Source organism: Nipponia nippon, unplaced genomic scaffold (assembly GCF_047370975.1).
Source record: "Nipponia nippon isolate SJK-2023a ecotype South Korea unplaced genomic scaffold, ASM4737097v1 scaffold_1, whole genome shotgun sequence".
NCBI lineage: Eukaryota > Metazoa > Chordata > Aves > Pelecaniformes > Threskiornithidae > Nipponia > Nipponia nippon.
In genome coordinates this window covers 51,153,249-51,177,997 of record NW_028262290.1, presented here as the reverse complement: position 1 = coordinate 51,177,997, position 24,749 = coordinate 51,153,249, and the positions used below count along the sequence as shown (strand labels likewise).

General features: G+C 43.8%; 2 protein-coding genes across 9 annotated transcripts in view; one reads left to right on the top strand and one right to left on the bottom strand.

Moving 5' to 3' along the window:
- Window positions 1-1,284: 1,284 nt before the first annotated feature.
- Window positions 1,285-9,041, top strand: CABYR (calcium binding tyrosine phosphorylation regulated). The gene is made up of 4 exons (XM_087754913.1): window positions 1,285-1,630; window positions 1,718-1,771; window positions 5,503-6,420; window positions 7,560-9,041. The coding sequence occupies exons 1-4, from the start codon at window positions 1,285-1,287 to the stop codon at window positions 8,210-8,212; spliced, it is 1,971 nt and encodes a 656-aa protein (XP_087611039.1). The 3' UTR covers window positions 8,213-9,041.
- Window positions 9,042-9,178: 137 nt separating this feature from the next.
- The window catches only part of OSBPL1A (oxysterol binding protein like 1A), a 77,655-nt gene continuing 62,084 nt past the window's right edge, over window positions 9,179-24,749 (bottom strand). For 7 of the 8 annotated variants that reach the window (XM_087754862.1, XM_087754853.1, XM_087754846.1 and 4 more), the window contains 10 exons: window positions 23,655-23,789; window positions 23,222-23,319; window positions 22,314-22,496; window positions 21,702-21,809; window positions 21,521-21,610; window positions 21,146-21,272; window positions 17,604-17,720; window positions 16,688-16,811; window positions 14,134-14,224; window positions 9,179-10,366 (listed from right to left, as the gene is read on the bottom strand). In XM_087754862.1, the coding sequence (XP_087610988.1) occupies window positions 10,264-10,366; window positions 14,134-14,224; window positions 16,688-16,811; window positions 17,604-17,720; window positions 21,146-21,272; window positions 21,521-21,610; window positions 21,702-21,809; window positions 22,314-22,496; window positions 23,222-23,319; window positions 23,655-23,789 (1,176 nt within the window). In that variant the 3' untranslated portion in view covers window positions 9,179-10,263. The remainder of the gene's footprint in view (window positions 10,367-14,133; window positions 14,225-16,687; window positions 16,812-17,603; window positions 17,721-21,145; window positions 21,273-21,520; window positions 21,611-21,701; window positions 21,810-22,313; window positions 22,497-23,221; window positions 23,320-23,654; window positions 23,790-24,749) is intronic. The other variant, XR_015704141.1, reaches the window with a different exon arrangement.

Here is a 24,749-nt window from a genome sequence, read left to right as displayed (position 1 = left end):
CATGGCTGAAGTGGTTGCAGTCTCCAGGTGTTTGCTCTGAGCTCCTGCCAGAGGTCACCACAGAACATCGCTTCTCAGGTGCTGTATTTTGCAGTCTGTTGCGTCGGTTTAAATCCCTTGAGTGTTGTATCTCGCCTGTCTTAAAAGGCCAGGCTGTGAACCAGGGGATGGGTCTGTGCACCCAACTGCTGTACGGCAGCTGGCAGAGGGGTGGGAGGGATGCGGCTGCAGCCTTTCTGCTTCCCGCAGGTTGCAGAGTTGGATCGTGTGAAGTTGTCATAACCTGAGACTGAGCACAAAGTTACGCTCTTGCTGCGCCGGGAAGAAATGTCTCTGGTTCGGCTGCCTGTTGCTGGTAAGGAAAAATAATGTTTTGGCAAAGGCAAAACAATTTCTCAGAGGGGTTCTGCCCGTGCTGGGGGTTCAGCTGGTTGCGGGCTTGAAGGCAAGTCAGCAGCAGAAAGCAGGAATGCGTTTTACAGTAGCGTGGGAAGGGAGAAAAGGCAGCGGCTCACAGGGCGTGAGCGCCGTGGGCGCTCGCTTCCCCCACGCCATGCAGCGGGCAGCACCCAGAGCTCCTCGGCATCGCCCTTGCAGCCCCTGTCCTGAGCAGCAGCAGCCACGACGCTGTACTTCAGTCTTAAAATATATTATTAAAAGGGCTATAAATAGTTGTGCTCAAGCGGTCGCATCTATTAAATGCCACCGGTTCTTGTGCGACAATGAGAATCGAGGTGTTTAGGGCAGGAGGGAGGCCCTTGCCGATGAGCTGCAGCGTCGCCCGCCTGCGGAGTGCTCCGGCTGCCCGACTAAATTTTAATCATCTATTTTGCCTCCCACTCCTTTTTTGTTTTGTTGGTTTTTTTTTTTTTTAATCCTTTTTGACCAACAAACAGTAATGCCGCAGAGCTGGAGCACAGCTGCAGACGGCTGCGAACCTCAGCATCGCCGCGCTGACGACGCGCGGGCACTGTGACATCACGCCCTCCTGGCTGGGTGTAGCGGCCTTCGTCAGGGGGCGCCGGTGGGAGGCCGGGACCAGGAGAGGGCAAGTGCCGGAGGGTATGGAGGAGAGGGGTGGAAGAAGCGTCCTGTAAACTCTTGGCTTGAACACGAATGGCTCCTGTGGCGCCGCGCGGGGGGCGTTGGTGGGTTTTATCTTTAAAAAGGGGAATTGATGGCATGGGTTTGAATTCACAGTGTTGTTCCCCAGTTGGCTGGCCCCCCTGACCGTGCCTTCTGCCTAAAGGTGCGGAGGGGGAGTGAAGGATTTGGTCACTGCAAATGGTAAATACCCTCTTTGAGTTAAAGGAGCGTTTGGGAAGGGGTGGAGGAGGAGGGTTAGTGATGGCATGGCAAGGGGTAAGGAGCTGCGGTCCCACTGTTGGTGTCGGACACTTCCCACTGGGGTGGGGTAGACGCTCAGCTGAGGGGTTCTGTTTGTACAGATGCGAAACGGTAAGCCAACTTGAGTGGGCGAAGATGCAGTCTTCAAAGGTCAGGCTGGTTATTCCACACGGCCTCAAGAGCCTGCTTGAGGGGGTGAGCCGGGCTGTCATGGAACACAACCCAGACGACATTGCTGAGTTTTTTGCGCTCTATTTCCAAGAGCTCGTCGCCTTTCGAAAAGGTTTGTTCCTACCAGTGCTTCATCCGAAGAGCTGAGCTATTTGAGAGTGCTGTCCTACTCCAGCTTAATCTCTGCTTCTGTTTTCAGGGAATCCAAACCTGGATATAACAGAACTGGTTGAAAACTTTGAGTTCGTTAGCGGTAAGATAGTTGCTGTTTGTTCTTTTAGGATATTTTGAGACAATGTTCCCACCCGAATGGATGCAAGTAGCTTTCACTTACGGGCTGCATCCAGTCCATATCTAGTCACGTGAAAGAGGCCCATAGGCTTTGAGCTGTTGAAGAGGCAGGCACCTTCAGAAAGCACTTGCTTCTGTTTAATGTGGGAAGAATTAGTCCCCTGGGCTGCTGTACTTTCTCCTTGAGCGTAGGCAAGGGCCTGGATGCTTTTGGTGATTTTAAGACATTGCAGTGTGATTTTTCACCCCCTAAGCAGGTAGTGACTTTACCCTTATCTGTTTTCTGCAAATAAATATGTATCTCTTTGCTTATAAAAAAAATGATTTAATTCTGTGGGATGCTGATTCCTTTGGGAAGTGCTGGGAGCTTTCATCTGCTCCCTGGGTTTGGCTGTAAGGGCTAGGATCCGTGGTGCCACATGAAGGTTGTGTGGGAGCAGTGATATGGGCGCGTTGCCCAGCCCACAGCCTGTTTGTATCTGCCCCACTGGTTTGGGTCTCCATCATCTGGTTACTGTGTCAGCAGCTTAAAATATTATTCAATTCAAAATATTATTCAATTCAAAATATTATTCAATTCAAAATATTATTCAATTCAAAATATTATTCAATTTATTCAAAAAGGCCACCTAAGCTCGGTTCCAAGTAACCCTGGAACTAATCAGCACTTGAGACAGCCTTGGTCTATAGATGGAGCACTATACACTGAGGTAATTACAGCAATGAGGAGAAGCCCCAGCTATGAAGAGAAAGTGCTACTATCTTATTCCTAGCTTAGGATCTCCTCTAAAAAAGCTACGCACTATTGATTTCAGCTCTTGAAGCAGTTTTCTTCTTGTAAAAATGCCTGGTGGATATTGCAGTGCGACTTGAAGTATCACCAAAGGCTGAATTTTGGTGCTTTTGCAAGTGTTGCATTAATGATGTCACACAGCAATTTTTGCATAATCATGGAACGACAGAATGGTTTGGGTTGGAAGGGCCCTTAAAGATCATCTAGTCCAAACCCCCCTGCAGTGAGCAGGGACATCTTTCAGCAGACCAGGTTGCTCAAAGCCCCATCCAACCTGACCTTGAACACTTCCAGGGATGGGGCAACCACAACGTCTGTGGCATTTCTGTTCCAGTGCCTCACCATCCTCACTGTAAAAAAAAAAAAAAAAAATTCCTGATAACTAATGTCAATCTACCCTCTTTCAATTTAAAACTGTTGGCCCTTGTCCTGTCAATGCAGGCCTTGGTAAAAAGTCTCTCTCAGTCTTTCTTATAAGCCCCCTTCAGGTACTAGAAGACTGCTATAAGGTGTCCCCACAGCCTTCTCTTCTCCAGGCTGAACCACCCCAGCTCTCTCCGCCTTTCTTCATAGCAGAGGTGCTCCAGCCCTCTGATCATTTTTGTGGCCCTGCTCTGGACCCGCTCCAACAGGTCCATGTCCTTCCTGTGCTGGGGACCCCAGAGCTGGACGCAGCACTCCAGGTGGGGCCTCACCAGAGCAGAGTAGAGGGGCAGAGTCCCCTCCCTCAGCCTGCTGGCCATGCTTCTTGTGATGCAGCCCAGGATACGGTTGGCCTTCTGGGCTGCGAGCGCACATCGCTGGCTCAAGTCCAGCTTTTCATCCACCTGTACCCCCAAGGCCGCCTTCTGCAGGGCTGCTCTCAATTCATTCCTCCTCCAGTCTGTACTGATACCGGGGATTGCCCTGACCCAGGTGCAGGACCTTGTACTTGGCCTTGTTGAACCTCATGAGGTTCGCATGGCTCCTTAAGCCTGTCGGTCCCTCTGGATGGCATCCCTTCCCTCTAGCATATCAACTGCACCACTCAGCTTGGTGTCGTCTGCAAACTTGCTGAGGGTGCACTCAGTCCAACTCTCTGTCATTGATGAAGATATTAAATAGAATTTGTCCCAGTACGCATCCTTGAGGGATACCACTTATTACTGGTTTCCACTTGGACATTGACCTGTTGACTGTAACTCTTTGGACATGGCATCCAGCCAGTTCCTTATCCATCAAATAGTCCATCCATCAAAGCCACCTCTCTCCAATTTAGTGGTGAGAATGTTGTGTGGTATCGTATCCAAGGCCTTAAAGAAGTCCAGGTAGGTGGCATCCGTAGCTCTTCCTGTGTCCACTGATGCTGTCACTCCATCGTCGAAGGCCACTGGATCAGTCAGGAACGATTTGCCCTTGGTGAAACCATGTTGGCTGTCTTTAATCACCTCCCTGTCTTCTGTATGTTTCGATGTATCTTCCAGGAGGATCGGTACCATGATCTTACCAGCCATGGAGGTGAGGCTGACTGGTTGGTAGTTCCCAGAGTCCTCCTTATTACCTTTTTTAAAAATGGGTACAATATTCCCTTTTCTCCAGTCACTGGGGACTTTGCCTGACTGCCATGACTTTTCAAATGTGATGGAGAGTGGCTGCATAACGCAGACGTGTTCTGTCTGAATGCCTGTCAGTGGTTTGCTTATGTGATTGTGAACTGACCCCTGCAGGTTCACCAAGCTCCAAAACAGGTCCCTCTTGCACCTTTTTCCTTACAGACCACGTAGTCTCTCTCTTTCTGTGTTGTCTATCCTCTACTATGTGGTCACATAACTGTGTTATGAGAGGGGATGATCAGAGAGGAATTCCTTAGCAAGGTTTCCTCTGGAGTCTCCAGGGTTTGGGACCATTTGTGCACCAGTAGGTAGCTAGCCAGTTTGTGTAGCTGCAAGGGAGCCTTTCTTCTCTGTGGCATTGCCTGAGACTGACATTGGATTATCAATGGGTCTGTGTTGGCTTGGGATGACCAACAGAATAATGTTTTTCGCAGAGGATTTAGCTCTGTTATCCTTTGAGTTATATTTCTCTCATAATTTCTGATCTCATCCAGTCATGACTCCGGAAAAGAGCTCGGCACTGAGCTGTGATGATGTGTTAAAGACTCGCCTTCTCTTCTGCTGCTGTGCTAGTTTTACATATTGGCCAACGCTTGCTAATCATGATAGAACCCAGACCTCTTGGTTTGTTGTGGGTTTTTTTTTGTTGGGTTTTCTTTTTTTTTTTTTGATGCTGAGGGTTTTATTAACCATGTGATGGAACACTGTTTTGGTCCCGTAAGTAAGTACTCTCTTATGTTCCTCCCTTGATAACTTATCTAGAAGCCATTTTTTACTCTATATCTAAAATGGGTTCCTGGCTTACCCTGTTCTTCATTTGGATACGTGTCATTTCAACGAATCAAGATTCTTGAGGAAGCTACACTGTCACCGTCTATGCATCTAAACTTGTATGGATCCAAAGAGTTCTGAGGTGTTGCAAAGAGCAGCCATGGTCTTCTAGCTGACTTATCTGATGTGCTTAATGTAAAAGGTTTCGTCTTTCAACCCGTAAGCGTAGCGATGTTTGTGGGCAGTAGATAAGAACGTAACCATCACTGCAGGATCATGAATGCAGTTAAGGCTTCCTAGATTCTGAAGTGGTGCCACTGCTTTCTGATTATTTTTTTTTTTCCCCCCTTATTGATAGGCAAGCAGCAATCCCTCCCTCCCCCCCGCCCCCCTTGAATTATTCCATCTCTGCAACCTGGGAAGCCTCATAAATGTGCTGTAGAACATCTAATTGAGTTGATGCTGAAATCACTCTTAGATTTATTTAAATGGCAACAGGTGCTCATGTAGTGCCATTACATGCTTTTTACCTTGCAGAAAATGGGAATGAGGGACTGGAAGAAAAGACATCAGAGTATGCACATACTTTGTTTTCCGGGGAGCCCAAGCAAATGGACAAATGTACCGACACAGAGGAAGACCAGCTCCTTGAAGAACCTGATATTCAATATAGCTCCAAAATAATTCAACACCCATCAATTGCCAGTTCCATTGAAGAAAACAAATTCCCCCGTGGATCTGATGGAGCTTCATCCCCTGAGGGACGTGAACTGGTGTACGTCCCTGCTGAGCCTGCACAGCTTGCTGCCCATGTGCTAGGTAACAGTGATTCTCTTTATTCTGTGAGGGATGTGGCAACCAGTGTGCAGACTCTTTATGAAGACTCTCAGACCTCAGAGAATGAATTTACACCAGTAGAAGGTGCTGCTGAAGATGCTTGTGTTGTGCCAGCAGCTGAGGCTTCTGTAGAGGCTCTTGGGTCACAACCAGGAGTCTGGAGTCAGTCCTCCATAGCTGGAGAACTAGGTCCCTCAGACAGCCAGGCTGGTGTCTCAACAAATGATGTAAATGGAGCTTCCTTGGTCGCCTTGTGGGGAGAACCATCACCTCTTTCACCACCACCATCACCTGCTCCTAAAGATCTATTGCAGGCTGTGCCTTCCTGCAACGAAGCTGAGGTTACCTCAACCGCTGAGGTTGTATCGCTGTGTTGGGATGATGAGCTGATTACGGATGCAGAGGTTCCCTCTTATATAGAACAGTTTCCACAGAAAATAATCATTCCCTTTCTAAACCAAACAGCTTATCTGGTAAAGGTGGAGCAGCCATTAAATTCAGGCCAGGGCTCAAGTGTTACAACCTTAGGTCCACCTGCTGATGATTTAGTGTGCCATCCTGAGAGAATGGAATCTACAGCACAAGTGGAAGCAGCTGAGCACATTTATGTCTTGTCAGGTAAGAAAGTTTGGGTCTTGGTGTCACCTTCCTGTTTCAGCTTCCAGCTCTACAGCTTCATCAGTGGTCATTAAATGGAAAAGCACCTATGTCGGTGCAACGCGGGGCAGAGATGACTTCTAAGAAACTATGGTACCAACACTGTCTGCTTGGCCCCAGTGCCTATGTGTTAGATCTCTCTGCCGTCTGTTCCAAGAGATGTGGCTAGCTCTGGGCGGGACTCCTGCACTCCTGCGGGCAAATACGCAGATAAGAGTGATGGGAAGGTGCCTGTTGATGCCAAATGGTCTTGCTCAAAACAAGCTGTATTTTCTGAAGCAGGCGTTAGAGACCTAAGATGTGATACATGTGCCCTGTGGCTGAAGAGAGGTGACCAGTTGGAGCCCTAGTTTTGATTCTCCTCCCCTGAAAGATCTCATATTCCAGCACTGACCTAGGGGGTTTTCCATTTAGAAGAAAAATGGTGGTGGTTGCCTGTGCTGTCTTGAGCTCAGTGCGTTTCGGCAGCTGGGCTGAGTGGGCTAAGCACTGGTCATCAGTTGACAAGCAGCAAGAGAGCTGGTGCTCATCTTTCTTGGTGAGGCCCTCACCAGCACCTCCTCTCTGTGGTGGCATTTGCCCAGCTCCTCCCTTGCCCAGCTGGAGAAACCCTCTGGCGTGGAGCTCCCCTGCCTCGAGTCTCCCTGGTAACGCAGAATCTGTCCAAGCCCTGTCCCAGGCCCCAGGAGAAGTAGTACGGCTGTGAGGTCTCAGCAAAGCATTTTGTAGCAGAGAGCTGAGCTTAGGCAGATTTGTAAATTAACATTGGCTCTTTAAAAAAAAAAAAAAACAACCAAAAAACAAACAAAAAACCCCAACAAAAAACAAAGAACCCCCAAACTTTTAGGGGAGTTTGACAAACTGCAGTTTCAGAAATACCCGGCAAATGCTTACCCAGAAGAGCCTCTGCTCTGACTGTAAATAGTTCTACTTCTTCTAGGCTGCAGGTGTTTGTCAGCAAACAGTTTGCTACCCCAGCTCTCTTCTCTAACATGCTTGCTTTCTCCAAGTGTAGGTATGTTTGTTTTAGACATAAGGATTTACAATATGACTGAAATTCACTGCTTCTGATACCAGCACTCTTATTTTTATCTTTGTAGCCATGGCATCAAGTGAAGCAGGGCAGCCACCACCACATTCTAATGTATGGACCCTCTATTGCCTAACTGACTTGAGACAAGGTCAAAAATCACCACCATCCCTTTCTCCTGCTGGAGCTGGTGTTCCTTATTCCCAGGCAACCCTCAATCTTTCCAGGGGGGAAGACCAACAATGTGGTCAGCTGTCACAAGTATCTGCTCCAATTTACGTGGTAGAAGAAGCAAGCAAGAGGAGAGAGGCTCCACCTTTCATTTTAGTGGGCTCTAATGTTCAGAACATACAGGACTGGAAACCTGTTCCTAGCCATGCTGTCTTTGCACAGCAAAGCGCAGGTGCTAGGAGGAGATTCACTGCAGTCCCAGTCCCAGTTGCCAGGCCAGCTGATGAGAAAACAGCTATGGCAAGCCCCAATTCTAAGTCTGCAGAGGAAACTACAGCTAAGCCATGCACACCTGATGTCTTCTCAGTTGCCATCCCTCTGGATGATGTGATGTCTGCAAAGAAAGGCTTGCCAGCTGGCGATAAGCACACAGGTATAAATGCTCTTGCAGAAAGCTATGGTGCTGTAGGACAGATTACCATGACATCAGGCCCCATGCCCAGAGCAGGGTCATGGAGAAGTAAGCTTGCTTCTTGCATGGGTCTTGCATAGGGAGATGTTAGTGTTTGGACTTTACTACTAAAAGCTTAATTTAACCCTTTTCAAAATAAGGTTTAAGACCAGTGGTTAAACTACTTCTCGTACATAACAGACTCAATGCCTTCCTCTGCTTGTTACACTTTGCAATTAGTAGCACTAGTCTTGCTCTAGTTTTAGTCTGAAGTAACCAAGTTTTTAATCTCACATTCATACACATCTTGAACCCTTAAAGTTCAGGCTGCAGGCATAGTGTAATATTCAGTGTGGTACAATACCCTCAACTTAGAGTGCATTCAGGTAGCAATTAATGTAGTTCTTGCTGCATACTTTCTACTGAGTTCATGTTGTTTTTTTAAACAGGTTGAGAAGAGAGACTGCTTGGACTTGAGGAAGAGTGGAGTTTACCTTGTACTAAATCAAATAAATTAATGCAAATGCTCCAAAAAAAGCCAGCAATTAGGAATACAGTTCTATGCATTTTATACTTTCCTAGCACAGCACAACACACCTAGCTGCACAGGCATTAAGACAGACTTCAAGAAATGCGGGCCCAAGTAGAGGCCTGAGTGCAGACATGAGGCTTCCAAGAGACAGTGCAGGTGTTTGGTTTCTGCATCTACAGGTTGCTGTGAGAACTGGGACCTCACATGACGGACTGCCAAAGAGGCGGCTCTCCCTTATCTATGCAAATATGTCACCGCATCACTACCTGGGTAATTCCAGTAGTGCACAGAATAAAAATAGAAAGGATCTCATTGCCTTATTCACCATTTCAGTACTCCACCCTCAAGGCTAGAGCTGCAGCTTCACTGCATATTCAAGGAGAAAGCTCCCAGCTCCCCAGACTGCTCCTGCTTAGGGGAAGAGAGGTCCCTGAAGCACATGGGAGCACGCTCTGCAACTTCACTGCAGCAGCTTTTGGAGTAGGCTTCCTCAGAAAGGGTCAGCACTGTCAGACACCACTCACTTTAGACTAGATGCAAGAAGTTTTGATGCCTTTATTTAGTAGCAATTAAGTTATTCAATTAACACTAACTTCCAGACAGCAGTTAAAATATTGTACAAAGAGCAGCCTGCCCTCTAGAAGCTCTGTACACAGTTCAATATAAACTTACACTCTAAGATTGAATGCACCCCACTGAAAAGGGGTAAAGCAGCTGTGCACAGGAGGCCTCACTGAGGTGCTGTACTACTTTTGAAATGCACAAGACTTCCTCTCAGGGAGTTTGCACAGTACAGACACAGGTCCTGTCCTCCCTGCCATGTTCCACCGGGTCCTGGACTGATTAGGTTCTTGCCTTTTTGCAGTGGTGCTGGGCACCAGAACTTCTAGTGCATGAAACAGATTCTTTTAAAACGTGTTACTAGTGTGCAGTTCAAATCAAATCCATAGATATTTAAATGGCTCTTAATTCCTTAAACCATAAGGTTGGTAGCAAAACAGGAGAGCAGAATTCAAAACACACTGCACAAAACATTGAATAAATACCTCTGAGTAACTTTACCAGCTTAAACGACTGCATTAATGCTCCAGAGATGGGAACACTGCCGGAATCTCTGACCAGACCTTAGGATTTAAGGGAGTTAACTTCAGTAAAAGAAAAGTCACTTTATGAAAAATTACATCTTTACAAAAGTGACACACCCTTCTTCATTTAAGAACAGAATATTGTAATTACTGTGTATGCTTTTAAACATTCCCATGTCAGAGTAAATAAAACCAGTTTTACTTGTGCCAATGTTATTTACGAAAGAGAGTATTCACAGAACAGCCAAAGGTGTTCTATTCCTCATACACCGCAACCTAATATAGGTGTATTCAGCAAACAGGGCAGCTCGAAATCACGGCGACTTTTACTTTGTCCACACAGGACCCACCATCAGCCAGAAAAATTATTCCCCTACCTACAGGACTCCAGATCGTGTGCCACCAGATTTACTGTGGAGATGCTTAATATTCTCTTTGATAATATGTCAGTTTTTTCAGGAGGTGAGTAAAACAAGGGAAAACATTAAAACAGATTAAGACTTCTTTGTATCAGTCACAGGCTCCTTATTGCATTTTAATAAATATCAGGCAAGTTAAAGTAGTTTCTGTCCCAGTAGTTGCCGGAATAAAGCCAGTCCTGCGTACCAGTATAGGGATTGGGGCCTTGGTGGAACCATCTGCAAGGAAACATACAGCACGTTAGTGAAGCTAGTAACACGCACTTTTACAGGAGTTCAGAACTGCTTTGCTGCATCGTCAGCAGTTTACTCTTCAAAGTAATTACTGTGATTGCAGGAGCCCTCTTGGTTTTAAAATCCTAAGTGAATTTAAAGTCATCTTCAGTGGCCCATTTGCCACACCACTTAAATGTCTCCTAGGTGAAATTACTGACACCAGTATTTTGTCACTTGAAGCAGTCAAGGCTATCACATAAAAAAAGGACAGATACAGTTTTACTTCAAAGCAGTTGTGAACAATGATTTTGGCATGCATAAGCAGTAACAGTTTTTGCAAGACATGTAAACACCACAAGCACGGCAGTCCTGAAAACAGAAAAACATTATTTTCCCGGGATCTAGATTTCCCCCTGTTTTTTAAAGCCTTGTTTTACAATGGATTTAACTCAGAACAAGTGTGCCAGCTACCCTCAGTGTAGATGAAGTATCACCCGCAGGCTGCAGGAGAAGTCCTGGCTTGTTACAACTTCACTGTACTGCGCTGTTTGTGAGCACCAGGGGGCTAATCTGAATGGCCAGAAAACTGATTCTGTCTGCATGAAGTTACTTGCAAGCTTTTGCGAAGATGATTGCTGCTAGGATCACTGAAGTTTAGCACCTTCTTTCTTTCCTTCCTTCTCCCCTCCTACCTAATCTGGAGGCACCGTGTATACACACGCACAGTTTACACGTGCACATAACCTTTTGGGGGGGGGGGGGGCTATCTATCTATCTGTAAAATAAGGTGCACTTCCAAGGCTGTGCTACTGGCAAGTATCCCCCGGTGGCGAGTACAACCCTGTCAAATCACCCTGGCACAGAAATTTGTCCTTCTTCCTCTCCCACACCCGTTTCTGGCAATCCTGCAGCCCGTTACGAACACTGCTTTCTGTTTGGGCCCAGTTACTCAATCTTCTGCCTCAAAAGCACACACTGCACAGTGCCAGACCTCCAGCATTTTAACTTCTGGTTGTATTTTGCCAAGCCGTGTTTATGGCGCAAGTCAGCTTGCTAGAAGCTGTTTCTGTGGTTAATGGGCTCCGTAGCTTCCTTTCACCTCCTCACTGGCCACAAAAGCCAGTTCTTCCTTTATATGCCTCACTGCAGCGAACACGCTCACTTAAGTAAATCATGCGTGTGCAAGGCAGCCCATTTTAACTCGGCTCTTCTCTTCTAGGGTACCATAAGGTTTCAGGACAGAAATTAAAGCACATTCGGACCAAAGATCTCTTTAAAAAGCAAAAAGGCCACCAGTATTGCAGTGCCATGTTACAAAGCAGGGCAGCCAACAGGCAAGTCTTGCTTGGCTCAAAAGATTTGAGATGCATATCGGAAGAAATGGCTTGTACCGTCTTCAGGGTGGTAAGCTGAACACTGTAATGGTTCTCCTGCTGTCCTGGTTAAGTGAACCGAAGTCAACAGAAGATAGAAGTCACTCAACCCTTGTACTGCACATGGTTCACTACTGCATCGCCCCCACGCAGGATGCACCAGCTATTCCGAAGTAACCGGTGTGTGCACACGCACATGCGTCTAGTTCACCTCCTAGTTCACAGGTAATAGCAGCTCATTCCAGAGCAGGAAGAGTTTGCCGAGAGGCAGGCCTATAAGCACAGTCACGTCACCTCTCACACTAAGGAATTCTACCACCCAATACCTCACTAGTGCGTCTTCAACACTTGTACAGGTCAGGACAGCGTGCCCCTCCTCCAGCGACCACCTACCTCAATAGGAAGGGGAAAGGTGATGGGAAGAACTAAATTTGAGACATAGGAGACCCAAAGCAATCAGGTAATCTAGCCAGGTAAGCGATGGGGGAAGGAGGGGACTGATTTTCATCAAAAGCAACTCACCACCCACTGCTGTGTTGCAGAACTGAACTAGTCTTTTACTCAAGACTTAAGACTACTGGTCAGTCTCTAAAACATGAAGTGTTCAACATGCATCACTTCTTCAGAAACACCAAGGCCCCACTTCTGAAGTGGATTCAAAATAATTTTTAAAAAAATCATTAGGCACTGTGGAGAGTTGTCTTACAAGGGAGGAACTCTTACTAGACAAAATAAGAAGCCTGCTGTACTGTGGCAAGGAAATTGCAGCAGTTTACATCAGAGTTTATATTACACTGCTGATTAAGACCTACAGTTGACCTTCTGGGAATAGGCAGGAGAGTTTCCCTTCACAGTATGCATTTTTTTTTTTTTCCCCCCAAAGCACAACTCTTCCTCCACACTTTACATTCATCCTATGGAGGCAGTCACACTTGGCATTCCTACTGAAGAGATCAGACACTAGGAATTTTCTGCCAAAGCTTTAGACACATCCTGGAAAACAGAGAGTGCTTAAAGGACATCCCGGGCAAGTGCTGAGCTGGTCGACACCACCTGTGCAACAGCAACTGAGGAACCTTGTGAATGGTGTCTGCACTAATTATACACCCCAAAAACCATCGCTCTGAGTTGCCCCCTGGGAATTCCCCAATTTCCAATACCAACCTCAGGTGCTTTGAGCTATACCTTAAGCTACTTCAAGCACCTGGAAGAACACAGTATCACTATCCCTTGCTTTGAAAACACTTGGTGAGAGCTAGAACCACTCTGAATTGAGGAAAGAGGGAGGCGGAAGGCTGTCCAGCACTTAACAAGTTTACTTGGAAGCATTACAAAGATGTTATTTCCCACCAGTCTCAGGGCAAACAAACCCAAACACTTCAGGAGAGCAGGCACAGGAAAAAGACAAAGGCAGACATGTCCAAACCTGGGACTCTGGGCTGATGGGTGACTTCATTTGAAAAAAAGAAAACAGTGATTTATAGTTACAAACGGACATTTTAAAGATACTTAATCCACAGTGTCTGGGTGTATTAACAGCTAGTTAATAGGGAACAGATGAAGCTTGCTTACTTATAGAGAGTTTAGACCTATAATTTTTTTTCTGTCAAGAGACTGCCAATTTATTACCATACTTTTAAGTAGACCTTCTCTGGTCAAACTAGATTCATTTGGTCATATTTTCAGTTTCTACTTAGCTTGTGCATAAGAGGTCCCAACTGACCTCTCTCATAGTGAAAAACCAAACCAAACCAAACCAAACCAACAACAACAACAAAACCCAAACATCCTGGCAGATCCCTTGTAAGCTGATTTTTCCCTTAGCTCTTCTAACTTTTGCAGTTAGTAACCCTCACAGAAAGGAGACAATGACTTGGATTTCTGCATGATAAAGTCACTTCACCAACTCTGAGAGTAACTGTATGCAGTGGGAATACAGTATTGCCAGCAGACAGCAATTGATCTGAGAAGTCACGGGCAATAAGCTATCAAGTTCACGAGAGGACGCATTTCCTCCTCTTTGGCCAAGCATGCAAATTTGAGGCAATTATAAATTAATCAGCAACAACAGTCCCTACAAGCAGCTATCAGTGGCAACATCTTTTTCGTGTCAGAACCAAGAGGTGCTCAGAAAAGACAACACAGTTTGTATTTGAATACGGGTGTGCATGCAGTGAGAGGGAAGGAACCGAGACCAAGCCTGACGCTTCTCTCTGGAAGCACTACAGCCTGCAGGGACCAAGTCTGCAAATACAACAGTGGCACTGCCAAACTTGATGATGTCAGCTCTTCATGCTGACACAACACGTCACATCACTGGCGTGGACTGGCAGTTAACCTGAATGTTCAAAACCTTTATGTAACTACACACACACACACAGAGGCAAACACACTAACCTTGTCTTCCAGTCTTCCTCTGACTTTGAACGATTTTTGCGGGCAGTCCTTTGTTTTTCTTCTAGCCTCTTCTTTTCTTCGCTAGCTAGATCTTGAAGAAATAAAAATACAGAAGATGTTGAAGCATAATATAAGACAGGCACACTACTCCATCTGACCCAGCAAATAAATAAGGGAAGTAGCAAAAGTTGTCCATTTAAAAAGCCTCCTACATAACACAGAAGAGCTTCTGGTTTAGTGTATGAGCAAAGCCAGGCCAGCTGTGGCACAAGATCAGCCAATGGAATTCCAGTCTTTAAGACTGATAAATACATGTTTATCCATGGCCTGAGGACCCTGAAAATGTGTTTACGTGACAGCAAATGTGAGCTAGGAGAGGTGGCATACCTAGAATTTATTTCAGTAGGGAAACTGATTAATATATGCTGGATTTATTTCAGAAGTCTGGCCACCTGCTTCTTTCTTGCTAAGGTTTTGGGTAAGTTGTTGCTAGTGACTCATTCCTGATCAACAAGGGTTTGGAATATTCATTTCCAAACCACAAAGAACTGTCTCTCTGCAGCATCCCTTCATTTTTTTTTTGTTAATGCACTAAGGTAGCATGGGTCATGGTCCTAAACAAGCAGAACAGTTGCTTCTATTTGGCAGAAAGGATGTCAGAGGGGCTGTGGAGTAAGTCAGACTAAGAAGCAGATTAGGTGAAGGGCGATCTCTTTCACATCTGAATCCTCAAAAATCATTTCATAAACAACTTAGAAAGAAGTAGTTGAGAGAATAATTTTTGGAGGACTATCAGCCATTCCCAGTTACCCTGCCAGCTACTAACACTGCGTATTACCAGTCTATCTGCTAGACAAATCTTATGCTGATAGTACAGTTAAGGAATACGGTCTGTTGCTAACAGCATGCTTATTTGCACTTCAAGTTTAGATGGAAAAATTACTGGGGATGCTCTGAACCAAGTATGACCATCCTGCTGGCCACACAAGAATCATACAGGCAGGAGGGGTTGTGGGAATTCACTGATCCGCTTTTTTAAAAAGCCTCAAAGAAGTGGTTATCAGCTTCTGAGAAAAAAACCCACACAAGTACAACTGCACTGTATTATGCCTGTGTCGCTGTTTTTCATACCTAGATCTCAGACTATTTATCAGAAGTAGCCACTTCTGATATGACAAATAGTCATTGCCCTATTACATAGGTTAATCTGAATCAGAGGTTTCATGACTTACCTCAATCACTTAGCAGTCCAGAGAAAGCAAGAGCCCCCATGCTTTTAGTCTACAAAGCTGGCCATCCTGCTTTAATATGCAAAATGCCACAGAAAAAGGAGCAAAAGAGGGCCAGGGGAAGGCTGTTCCACATCATATCAAAGTCTTTAACACTAAGTCACACGTCAGAAGACTAAAAGACACTTTTCACTCTATGGCATCTACAGTAATAATCTCTACGCAGTTTCTAAAAAGCACACTGTTTCTACTCACTGAAAGTCTCATAAAGTATTTCTAATTCACTATTCTAAGACAGCAGAAGTGTTGTATCCAGTGAAGAATAATTTTGCATCAAATATATTTTTTGGCATTGCGGTTTCGCTTAAATAGTTTAGACTGCATTTCTCAGAATTGGCGTATCAAAATACTCCTTTTGCATCAGGCTGATGGAAACAGAAAACTGAAAAGTTCACAAGTACTTCCTTTCGATGCTCAGAGGTTGTCTGCTTAGAATAGTTTCCAATTATAGGGCTTGACTATGGAGCACAGCAGAGGGCCTAAAGCTAAATAAAAAGGATAGCATCATGCAGTTTAAGATTCGTGCTTATATGGAAGAACATAAGCAAGTAGGTGGTGTGGTGGATTCCTGGCCAGCAACTAAGCACCTACAAGCCACTTGTCCTCTCCCATCCACCCCAGCGGGTTAAGGGAGAGAACTGAAAAGCAAAAGCAAAAAAACCTCATGGGTCGAGGTAAAGACAGTTTAATAAGTGAAGGGAAAGAAAAAAGGGAGGAAAAAGCGATGCAAAAGCAATCACTTACTACCTTCCACCAGCAGAACTGTATCCAACCGGTCTCCATACAACAGCTACTTCCCCCCGACACACACAATTTATTGCTGAGCATGATATTATATGGTATGGAATATCTCTTTGGTCAGTTTGGGTCAGCTGTGCCAGCTGTGTACCCTCTCAGCCTCTTGCCGACCCCAGAAACAGAGAAGGCCTTAACACTGTGCAGATGTCATTCAGCAATAGCTAAACACTGATGTGTTATCAACACTGTTTTGGTCACCAGTCTAACACACAGCATCATATATGGGTTGCTATGAAGAACATTAACTCCATCCCAACCAGCCCCAGTACAGGTGGGTGACATACCTTTCATTAGAAGCATACCACAACCTCCAGAAGGCTGTTTTAAAGAGTTACTGTTTTGCAGCATGGAGGAATGTATCTTTATGGGTAGCTACAGTTCATCTAACTACTTGAATGTGGAATTTATTTTCCAGTCCCTCGGTTTTAACAAAAAATAAAAACACCTTTGCCAATAACAGAAGTTACCTATTTCTCCATTTTCCATGGCTCTGATATCTGGTCTTAGCCGGCAGTCAGTTTTGGGAATGACACTCTCCATATCTTTGTCCAACTCATTCAAAGCCATAGCAAAGCTAGTAAAATTATACATCTGAAATTCAGAGACAAAGATAAAAGGTGACTTTACGATGTCTCTACCTGGCTAGACTTAATACACACAAAAGCTGCTATCTAAAAACAAACACCCAAGTGCTTTTTTATTATTTAATCACTCAAGATAGGAATACTCAAGATACCAGCAAAACTGCACTGTCAGGCAGTGTAGGTGATCCTTGGTGTTTCTGTTTAAGCAGGCCAGCATCCAATTACTCAGTGCACTATTTCTCTCTTATCTTCTTTTTCCAGTCCTACTGGTATTTTCCCTATCTCTGTAGCGAGATTTCCCCCTTGATTAACCCACTGAGGGCACCTTTTCTTGTTCCAATTCTTTGTCTTTCCAGCTGCACACATACCCTTGTATCCCACCCACTGGCTCTCCAGCTCCACAGCCCTTCACTCACCAACTCATGCTACGCAGGCTTTGCAAGCATCTCCTAGGAAGTGTCTGCCCTCTAATAAAGCCCTTCAGAAGAGATTTCTCACAAGGTAGGTGCCTCAGTGGGAGGAGCAGGGTGGAGAGAAGAGGTAGGGAAAGCCCCCATACTGCTAGCTATATGAAGCGTCCCATTTTCCAGAGAAATTCTGCTAATTCTACAGTCATGCCTGTGGCAGTTATCCCTCCAACCCTACGTTATAGCGTTACAATTGTAGTGGGAAAGTTTGTTGCAATAAACAGGCAAATCCAGACTTGTTAATGAAAAAGACAACAAATGGATTTGCTTTGTGATGAACATGCAGAATAACAGGATAGCACCCACTTTCAAAAAGCAGAAGCATAGCTGACCTGTGCTGAATTTGGAGGTCTTGGAGTTATCTTCCATAGCAAAATACTTCCAGGAATAACATAGACACTCTCAGAATCTGGCAACGGCATCTCATCTGGTTCCTCAGTATTGCCCACCTGAAGGCAGCACACAAAGAAAAGAGGAGGAGTTCTTTGGAGTCATAAACCATTTACACCCATTCATTCCATCACTGGAACTTACATAAAATTATTTCCTTGACTAAAAGTAAATAATTTCAGCAACAAAAAGACTTTTCTAGATGCTTGTCAAGAAGGATAATGGCATTAACATACCATACATACTCCCAATTCCCTCCCAATGGAAGACTACCCACAGTTTCTTGCATCAACATCTTCATAGATATAATCTGGATGTTCAAGCGTTAAGAAATGTCAATTTTTCCACCACAGATATGTCCCGTTTCCTCAAACACAAGCGTTTCCATGCCTGATATTTAACTCCATTACTGCTTCATTAAAGTTGAAGAACAGAAGTCACATTCCTCATCCTTCCACATCAAAGAAACGCCAGCACATAATGCAAATGCTGTCTTCAGTTTGTGCACAACAGAAAGCCCTATGCTACTGCTCTTTGCTCAGAGGAACCTTCCTTTCCATTGACCGCCACACTACTAAAATGGCAAACTGCAAATGTTAAAACAAATATCCTAGATTAGCTACTTCTTCTGGGAAGGGTATCCTATGAAGGCTGACCTACACAGCCTGAGGCAGCTGCAGCCACAGCACTGTGAAATGGTTTTCCCAGAAAGACTCCACCCAGGGTTACTAGGGCAGCAGAGAATAACTGGTGGTCACAGCGTATACGTGACCTGAACTAGTTCTAAACCATCACCCTTTTTACACACAGCTTTAAAGCAAGCTGGGGTCCAACGCTGCTGACATTAATTCCGCCGCACAAGCGTATGTTACAATACTGAACTAAAGCCAGCTAGACAATGAATACGGCTCTCCCAAGAAAACTTGGTGTCACTATCACAGCTAAAAACAGCAGCACATTTCAGAGACCACTGAAGAGTAAACCACAGGGAAGTGGTTGAGTCTCCATCTCTGGAGGTATTTAAAAGAAGGGCAGACGTGGTGCTTGAGGACATGGTTTAGTGGTGGACTTGGCAGTGATCAGTTAACAGTTGGACTCGATGATCTTAAGGGTCTTTTCCAACCTTAACGATTCTATGATTCTAAAGCTGAACTTAAAGGCAACTAATACTTTAAATACTTTGGCTACATGCCAACAGCTTTAATCCTGCTGCTAATAAGCTTTGCTCTCTGATAGCTGTGTCAGATAATACAGACTGATGTTTTAGTGCAAAAAAAAAAAAAAATCCAGTACCCAAACTGGACTCAGTTGTCCTCTGAGATGATTCACGTGTTAAGCCTCCAAGAAAATTAGGAAGTATCAAGGATTCTGTTTCACTGTGGAGCACTTGGGTACAGTGTTTTTAATAACGAACAGGTTGCAAAGTAACCAGAACAACATGCAGACCAGGTTCAGCCCCTCAGCTATTAGGAAGATAAACAGGGCTTTTAGCTGACTACATCTGAACTGTGCTGGCAACCTGCCATTCTGTCCTTTAAAGGACACTGATCAATCTTTCAGAAATCAGGAATTTGAAGCAGAACAGATCAGAAAGATATCCTTGTATTAAAACAAGACACTTCAATACCAGACTGCCAAACTCCAAACCAACTTTTACAGAAAGGCTACAATACACACCACAATTTGTGCCTTGTTGGATACATAATCTTAAAAATGTCATAAGAATTACAAAGAACTAGGTAAAAACTGGATTTTCATGTGCTCTTGCCACAATGATCCATATATTATGCTCAGCAGTAATCAACCTCCCAGTATATTGCTAGGAGGGCAGTAACAGACTTTGCCAAATCAAGACCTCTGGTGTCTGTAAACGAGGCACGTGTGAGGGCAGTTGCTGTTGCCTTACATTATGCTCTTCCATATATTTGCACTAAAAACTCTGCACGAAATGCAGTAGACCCAGGTCTACTATAACTCTTCTGATGTTGGTAAAATCTCACCTTTGCATACATGAAGGCTTGTCTGGCCCTCTGCAAAATTATTTTTCCTTGAGTTTTATCCCTATAAAAATCAAAGGGCATCAGGGGAAAATCTGGGGCAATTTGCAAAAGGACTTGCATCCAAGTAGTTCCCCTAAAGGGAGACAGAAGTGATTCTTCATTAGTAGCAATGCAGCATGAAGGAATAACTGGAAAACAACTAAATAAACCTGAAAATGTAAATTAGGAGGAGTTTGAAACACCATGTGCTTTCATGCCTGAATGAATCCTTCACTACCATGAAGGGACAAACCACATCCAGACTTGGCTCACCTAGATGCTAAAAAATCATAAACAAAATCAACTCCTCAAACACAAGGGGGCAGTGGGAATACATATTTAACAAAGTCTGCCTGATTCATAGTGTGCATTACAAAGCTTTCAGTTTTCTACACAGAAATAGTTCTATTAAATGAGTAGAGAAAGCATGCTTTTCTAGAGTCAGAGGAACATTCCAGCTTGAGCTTTATGCAATAGGATGCTGCTTTTTGAAGTGCAAAGCAAGGATCATCTTAAGCATTGTTGGAAGATGCAAAGTGGTAGCTGAACAAAGGCACAGGGTATGTTTTTCTTTGTTCCTTCTCCCTAGAGCTCACAGGGTCAGACTCGAAGAGAAGCAATAATCCCCAGTGCTTTAGCACTCTCCTGATGACAAGCACTGGAGCAATCTCAGATACAGCAACAATCTGAACCTGCACAGGAACAACTGCTTTCAGAGTTCTCTGTCTCTTTTTTCTTAAGTATAAAAACTACCCACACCCAAACCAACAAAAAAAATCTGGCATCAGTCACCAAAGGGTAACAATCCCTGTTTTAAGCTACTATGTGAGTGGTTGTTCTTCATCAAGCTGTATATTGTCACCATAAGCATATGTATGTTCACCTTAAACAACGAGCATACTGCTGACCAGAAATCTGGAAGAATTAAGAATGAGGTTTTTTTCCCAGAAGAAAAAAAATGCAATTGTGGAGGGGGAAAAAAAAAAAAAAAAAAGCAAGCATTTCTATGGTTGTGAAAATTTAATAAAAAGCAATACAAAAATTCCTTGTAAAAGCTGGAAAATATGACCCTCTATTAAGATGAGAAACTAGTCTATCCTGCCTCTAGGAGTCCAAATCCTCCTATTAGAATATAAATGTTATCATACACGATCAGAACCATGGTCTAACTAATGGATATCTATTTCCTCCATGTGACTTGGGAGGAAGAGGCAGGTAATGAACCAGTCACTACTTAGATCACTCCAAGTTTTGGGAAGTTTGAATACAAATCCTTGAGAGAGAAAGCATTTTATCCCTTAACGCTGGTACTCATCCAATCCATTTTGTATCTTACTAGGAAAGTGAGAATAAGTTAAAAGAAGTCTTAATGCTCTTAAATGCTACTAAAATATTTAGCTGTCTTATCATGCTTTTGAGATACCACGTCTTTACGTGATTAGTACCTGTTTACCGCTTTTCTTCTCTTCTGCATTCTTCTTGTCATTTTTTTTGTAAGCTTCGAACGTAGCTGGGTCAACACTGTACAAACACTCAGTCCACTTCCCATACAGCGCACAAAGTTTCTTTTTGCTGTTAAAAAAAAGACTAAATTTACAAAGGAGCTTAAAGAGATTTATTACATCATTTCAGACAAAAATATTTGAAAGAAGAACTTTTGAGAGCAACTCTTAAAGCTCCATTATTGGTGCTGCACAATTCATAACCTTGCTGTTGCAGGTTCATGCCCTTCACAGACTATGTTAAAGGCATTCAGTTCTACAGCTCCCGTCAGAAACAGAGGGCAGCCATTTGTTTCCTCTCGGGAATGAAGCTGTTACCTTTTGTCCTGAATGTAGCCTTCAACTTTGTGCAACTCCTTCCCAAAGAGGCCGCAGGGCTTGAAGCTTAGTACACACTTCTCACCAGTTCTAAAGGCAGAACAAGAGGGCACTAATTACTTCCAAATACTTTTCCTCTTCAAACTTGCAGCAAGTGAAAGGATTCACACTCTTAACTTACTTATGGTTAGTTATTTCCACATTTCCATACTGCTCAATCCAAAGTTTGCCCACAATAATGTTATGCACACAGCACGTAGGATTTGTCCACGTGTAGGCTTCATTGTGTCTAAGGGAGGGGAATGAAAATTAAAATACGTTATCTTTGTACTGGATGCCACTCCTGCAACAAGCCATCATCTATAAATCGCACCAAGTCTTGAAATGGACACAGCAATAAGTCAGGAAACTCAAGAAGTTTATTAACGTATTGCTACTGATTTTATCAATTCCTTGAAACAACCACTTCAGTGCAGTCACTGTTATCACTGAAGGTCATGAGGAAAGCCGACAGGACTCAAGCGTGCTAGTCTTAGTAGGACTGACACCCAGTTGTCTGCAGAACATACAAACACAAGCCCCAACTACTGCTACTATTAGTATGCCGTATATTAGGAGAAACGATAGCAGTTCCTTTCATCTTCTCATCCGCTCCTCCCCACAAAGCGATCTGCCACCAAATATTAGGATGTGGGTGTTAGACATGTTCGTTCCTAAGCCATGAAACACTAATGCACACTCATCATCACGGATGTGGCCACTGTGCCTATGCAATTATTACTTATCAACTTACTCAAGAAGCTCCAAAGTCATTGTGCCTTTTGGTTCTGCTTCCACGCTCTTGCCCCAGAATTTGAGTTTAGGATAAATTGACCCATGAAACACAAAATCATTATTTAAACCTTCAGCATAGAAAGCACTGATTGGTGGATGATGGCTAACTTGCTCTGAGAGAAGTCTAAATCCAAGATCATCCCTGCAAAATAAAGATAACCAAAAGCATGTATCTACATATCAAGTGCAGTGAAGTTGCAGTTTTTTTTCCCCGGGGTGAAACAGATAGTTGAACCCATGCATAGTTGCTGTACTCAGTGCAAGAGTCAGTTAAAACCCTAGGATAAAACAAAAAGATAGACCAACTAATACACAGAACATCCTCATTCTAAATAACTGAGGACATAACGTAAAAAGGTAACAAGAACTACCACATCTGATCAGCCAATATATTTACTTTTGATAGTGACCTCTTTCTTAAACTTTTGCATAAACAATAGGCCAAAACCTCACCTGAGAGAAAAATCTGCCATAAGTGCAGCTGCACACTAGGAGGCTAACATTGCCTATTTGTATTCTGGACACTTACATAATGAATATTACAATTCTAACACCTCCCTTATGTACCATGCATCTTTTCTTTCAGAAGGTTTCAGCAAAAAAAGTCATTTTTGCAAATAAAACTTGCTGTTAAACCTGGCAAATTGCATTTTCCTGCTCTGAGTTGAAAAGTTAAGTAGTTTCCCTTCACTGGGAGGTGCATTGCTGAACACCAACACGCATTGCAAGAGCCTCCAGCAGCTGCTAGGAGAATGGGTGGAATCTTACAAGCCGAAGAGCAGTCTGCAAGCCACCTGATGAGTCTAATGAAACATCAGTTACACAGAATACCACTCTCCACTCTTCAGTGCATTTTCTGTTCATTACCTGATCAATTCATATGTCTCTCCAAGCAATGGGTTGAACGGCTTCCCTGTACGTTCCCACTGTGAGGCTACAGCAGACACAGCAAATGCAGCAACACACTATTCAAAAGAGTAAAAGTACACAGCTGATCTCCTAGATTCTAGTCTTTATCAAGTATCAACAGCAGCCATGGTATTACAGAATGATTCTTCTGAAATAGCTTAGCAAAGTTCTGTTTGCAAGGCAGAGGAATAAACAGTTTTCATCAAAAGGCTAAAAAAGCAAGCCTTAGGAAAAGCAAAACATTCTCCTAAATAAGCAAAACTGGTTAATGAATAAGAGAATCCAACACGCAGCAAGTTACAGGAGTTCCTCCTATAACGAGACTATCTGTGAAGAAAAAAACCCCAACGCATTCATCAAGAGCTAACACGAATTACCACACCCGAAGTACCTGCATTCGCTCAGTTGTGCTGGAAAGTGAGCTGGCTTTGTGGATGAGGTATGTGTGCTCCATATATTCTGTAAGTCGCTGTAGAAAGCTCAGTGGCTCATTGAATATAACGGGCATTGTGATCTTCGACAACTCCTGAGGCACAAATGAAATTTGTGTTAGAAACCAAATGATTAGATACACTGACCTGCAGTAACCCGAGTGTAATTGGCTTATCACAAAAATAAATGATGCACTTAGTGCTAATGCAATGTGCTTGACCTGGCTCCACTAATGCTGAAAGGAAACAACCCTGTACATCCCTTATGAGCTTGATAAGCCTATCTGTGTTGACGTTAAGGCTACTAAGGCTACTTTTAAAACAAAAGAAAACCAAACATCAAACAAACAAACTTCCTATCAACAAATGCATTAAAAAGGTGAGATGAAACAATGGAATGAAGTATTAAGAACCCTTTTAAAGATTAAGTTATTTATTACTCTTAAAATAGATATAGGCCATCTAATTACTTAAACATATTATCTTTTTCGGAGGCAGGTGGGGGGAAGAAGGATGAGAAAGGACAGGGAGACATGGCGGCACAGGAGTAAAAACAGAGGTTCTGTATTCTGAAGAAAAAAGGAGTTTTTGTAAGAAGCATAAAAATTTAAAAAAAGTCCTACAGTTTTGATGCTGTTTCTCTTTCCCATTTTAAAAAGCATGCCCTCTGAATGCATAACATAGCAATGTTTTAAATTGCCTGTAGCAGCAATTTAAAAGCATATAGTATGACCACTGGCAATGTCCTCAGTAAACAGCACTGTTCTTAACCCTAATAGCAGCAGCTGGAACTAACAGCTTTGGCAGACACATTGGTACAATCCACTCCAAGTTCTGCTCTCCCCTGCCCCCCAAACTGCAACTTCTGTACAGCAATTTCTGCAAAGCAGAATTAAGACCTTTATGGATTTTTTTCCTGCACACACCTTATGCAAGACAGGGTTTCAATCTGCTTCGTATGTTAAGGTTATAACACTTTTCTGCTGAAGCCACTGTGAGAAGCCTCGGATGCTGCACAACAAGTCAGGAGACTTGGAGCTGCTGCTAAGAGGCAT

Coding starts and splice junctions, on each gene's coding strand:
- CABYR (XM_087754913.1), top strand. CDS start 1,285: ATGGTAAATACCCTCTTTGAGTTAAAGGAGCGTTTGGGAAGGGGTGGA. Junction 1,631..1,717: donor GCTCGTCGCCTTTCGAAAAG/GTTTGTTCCTAC, acceptor TTCTGTTTTCAG/GGAATCCAAACCTGGATATA. Junction 1,772..5,502: donor AAACTTTGAGTTCGTTAGCG/GTAAGATAGTTG, acceptor TTTACCTTGCAG/AAAATGGGAATGAGGGACTG.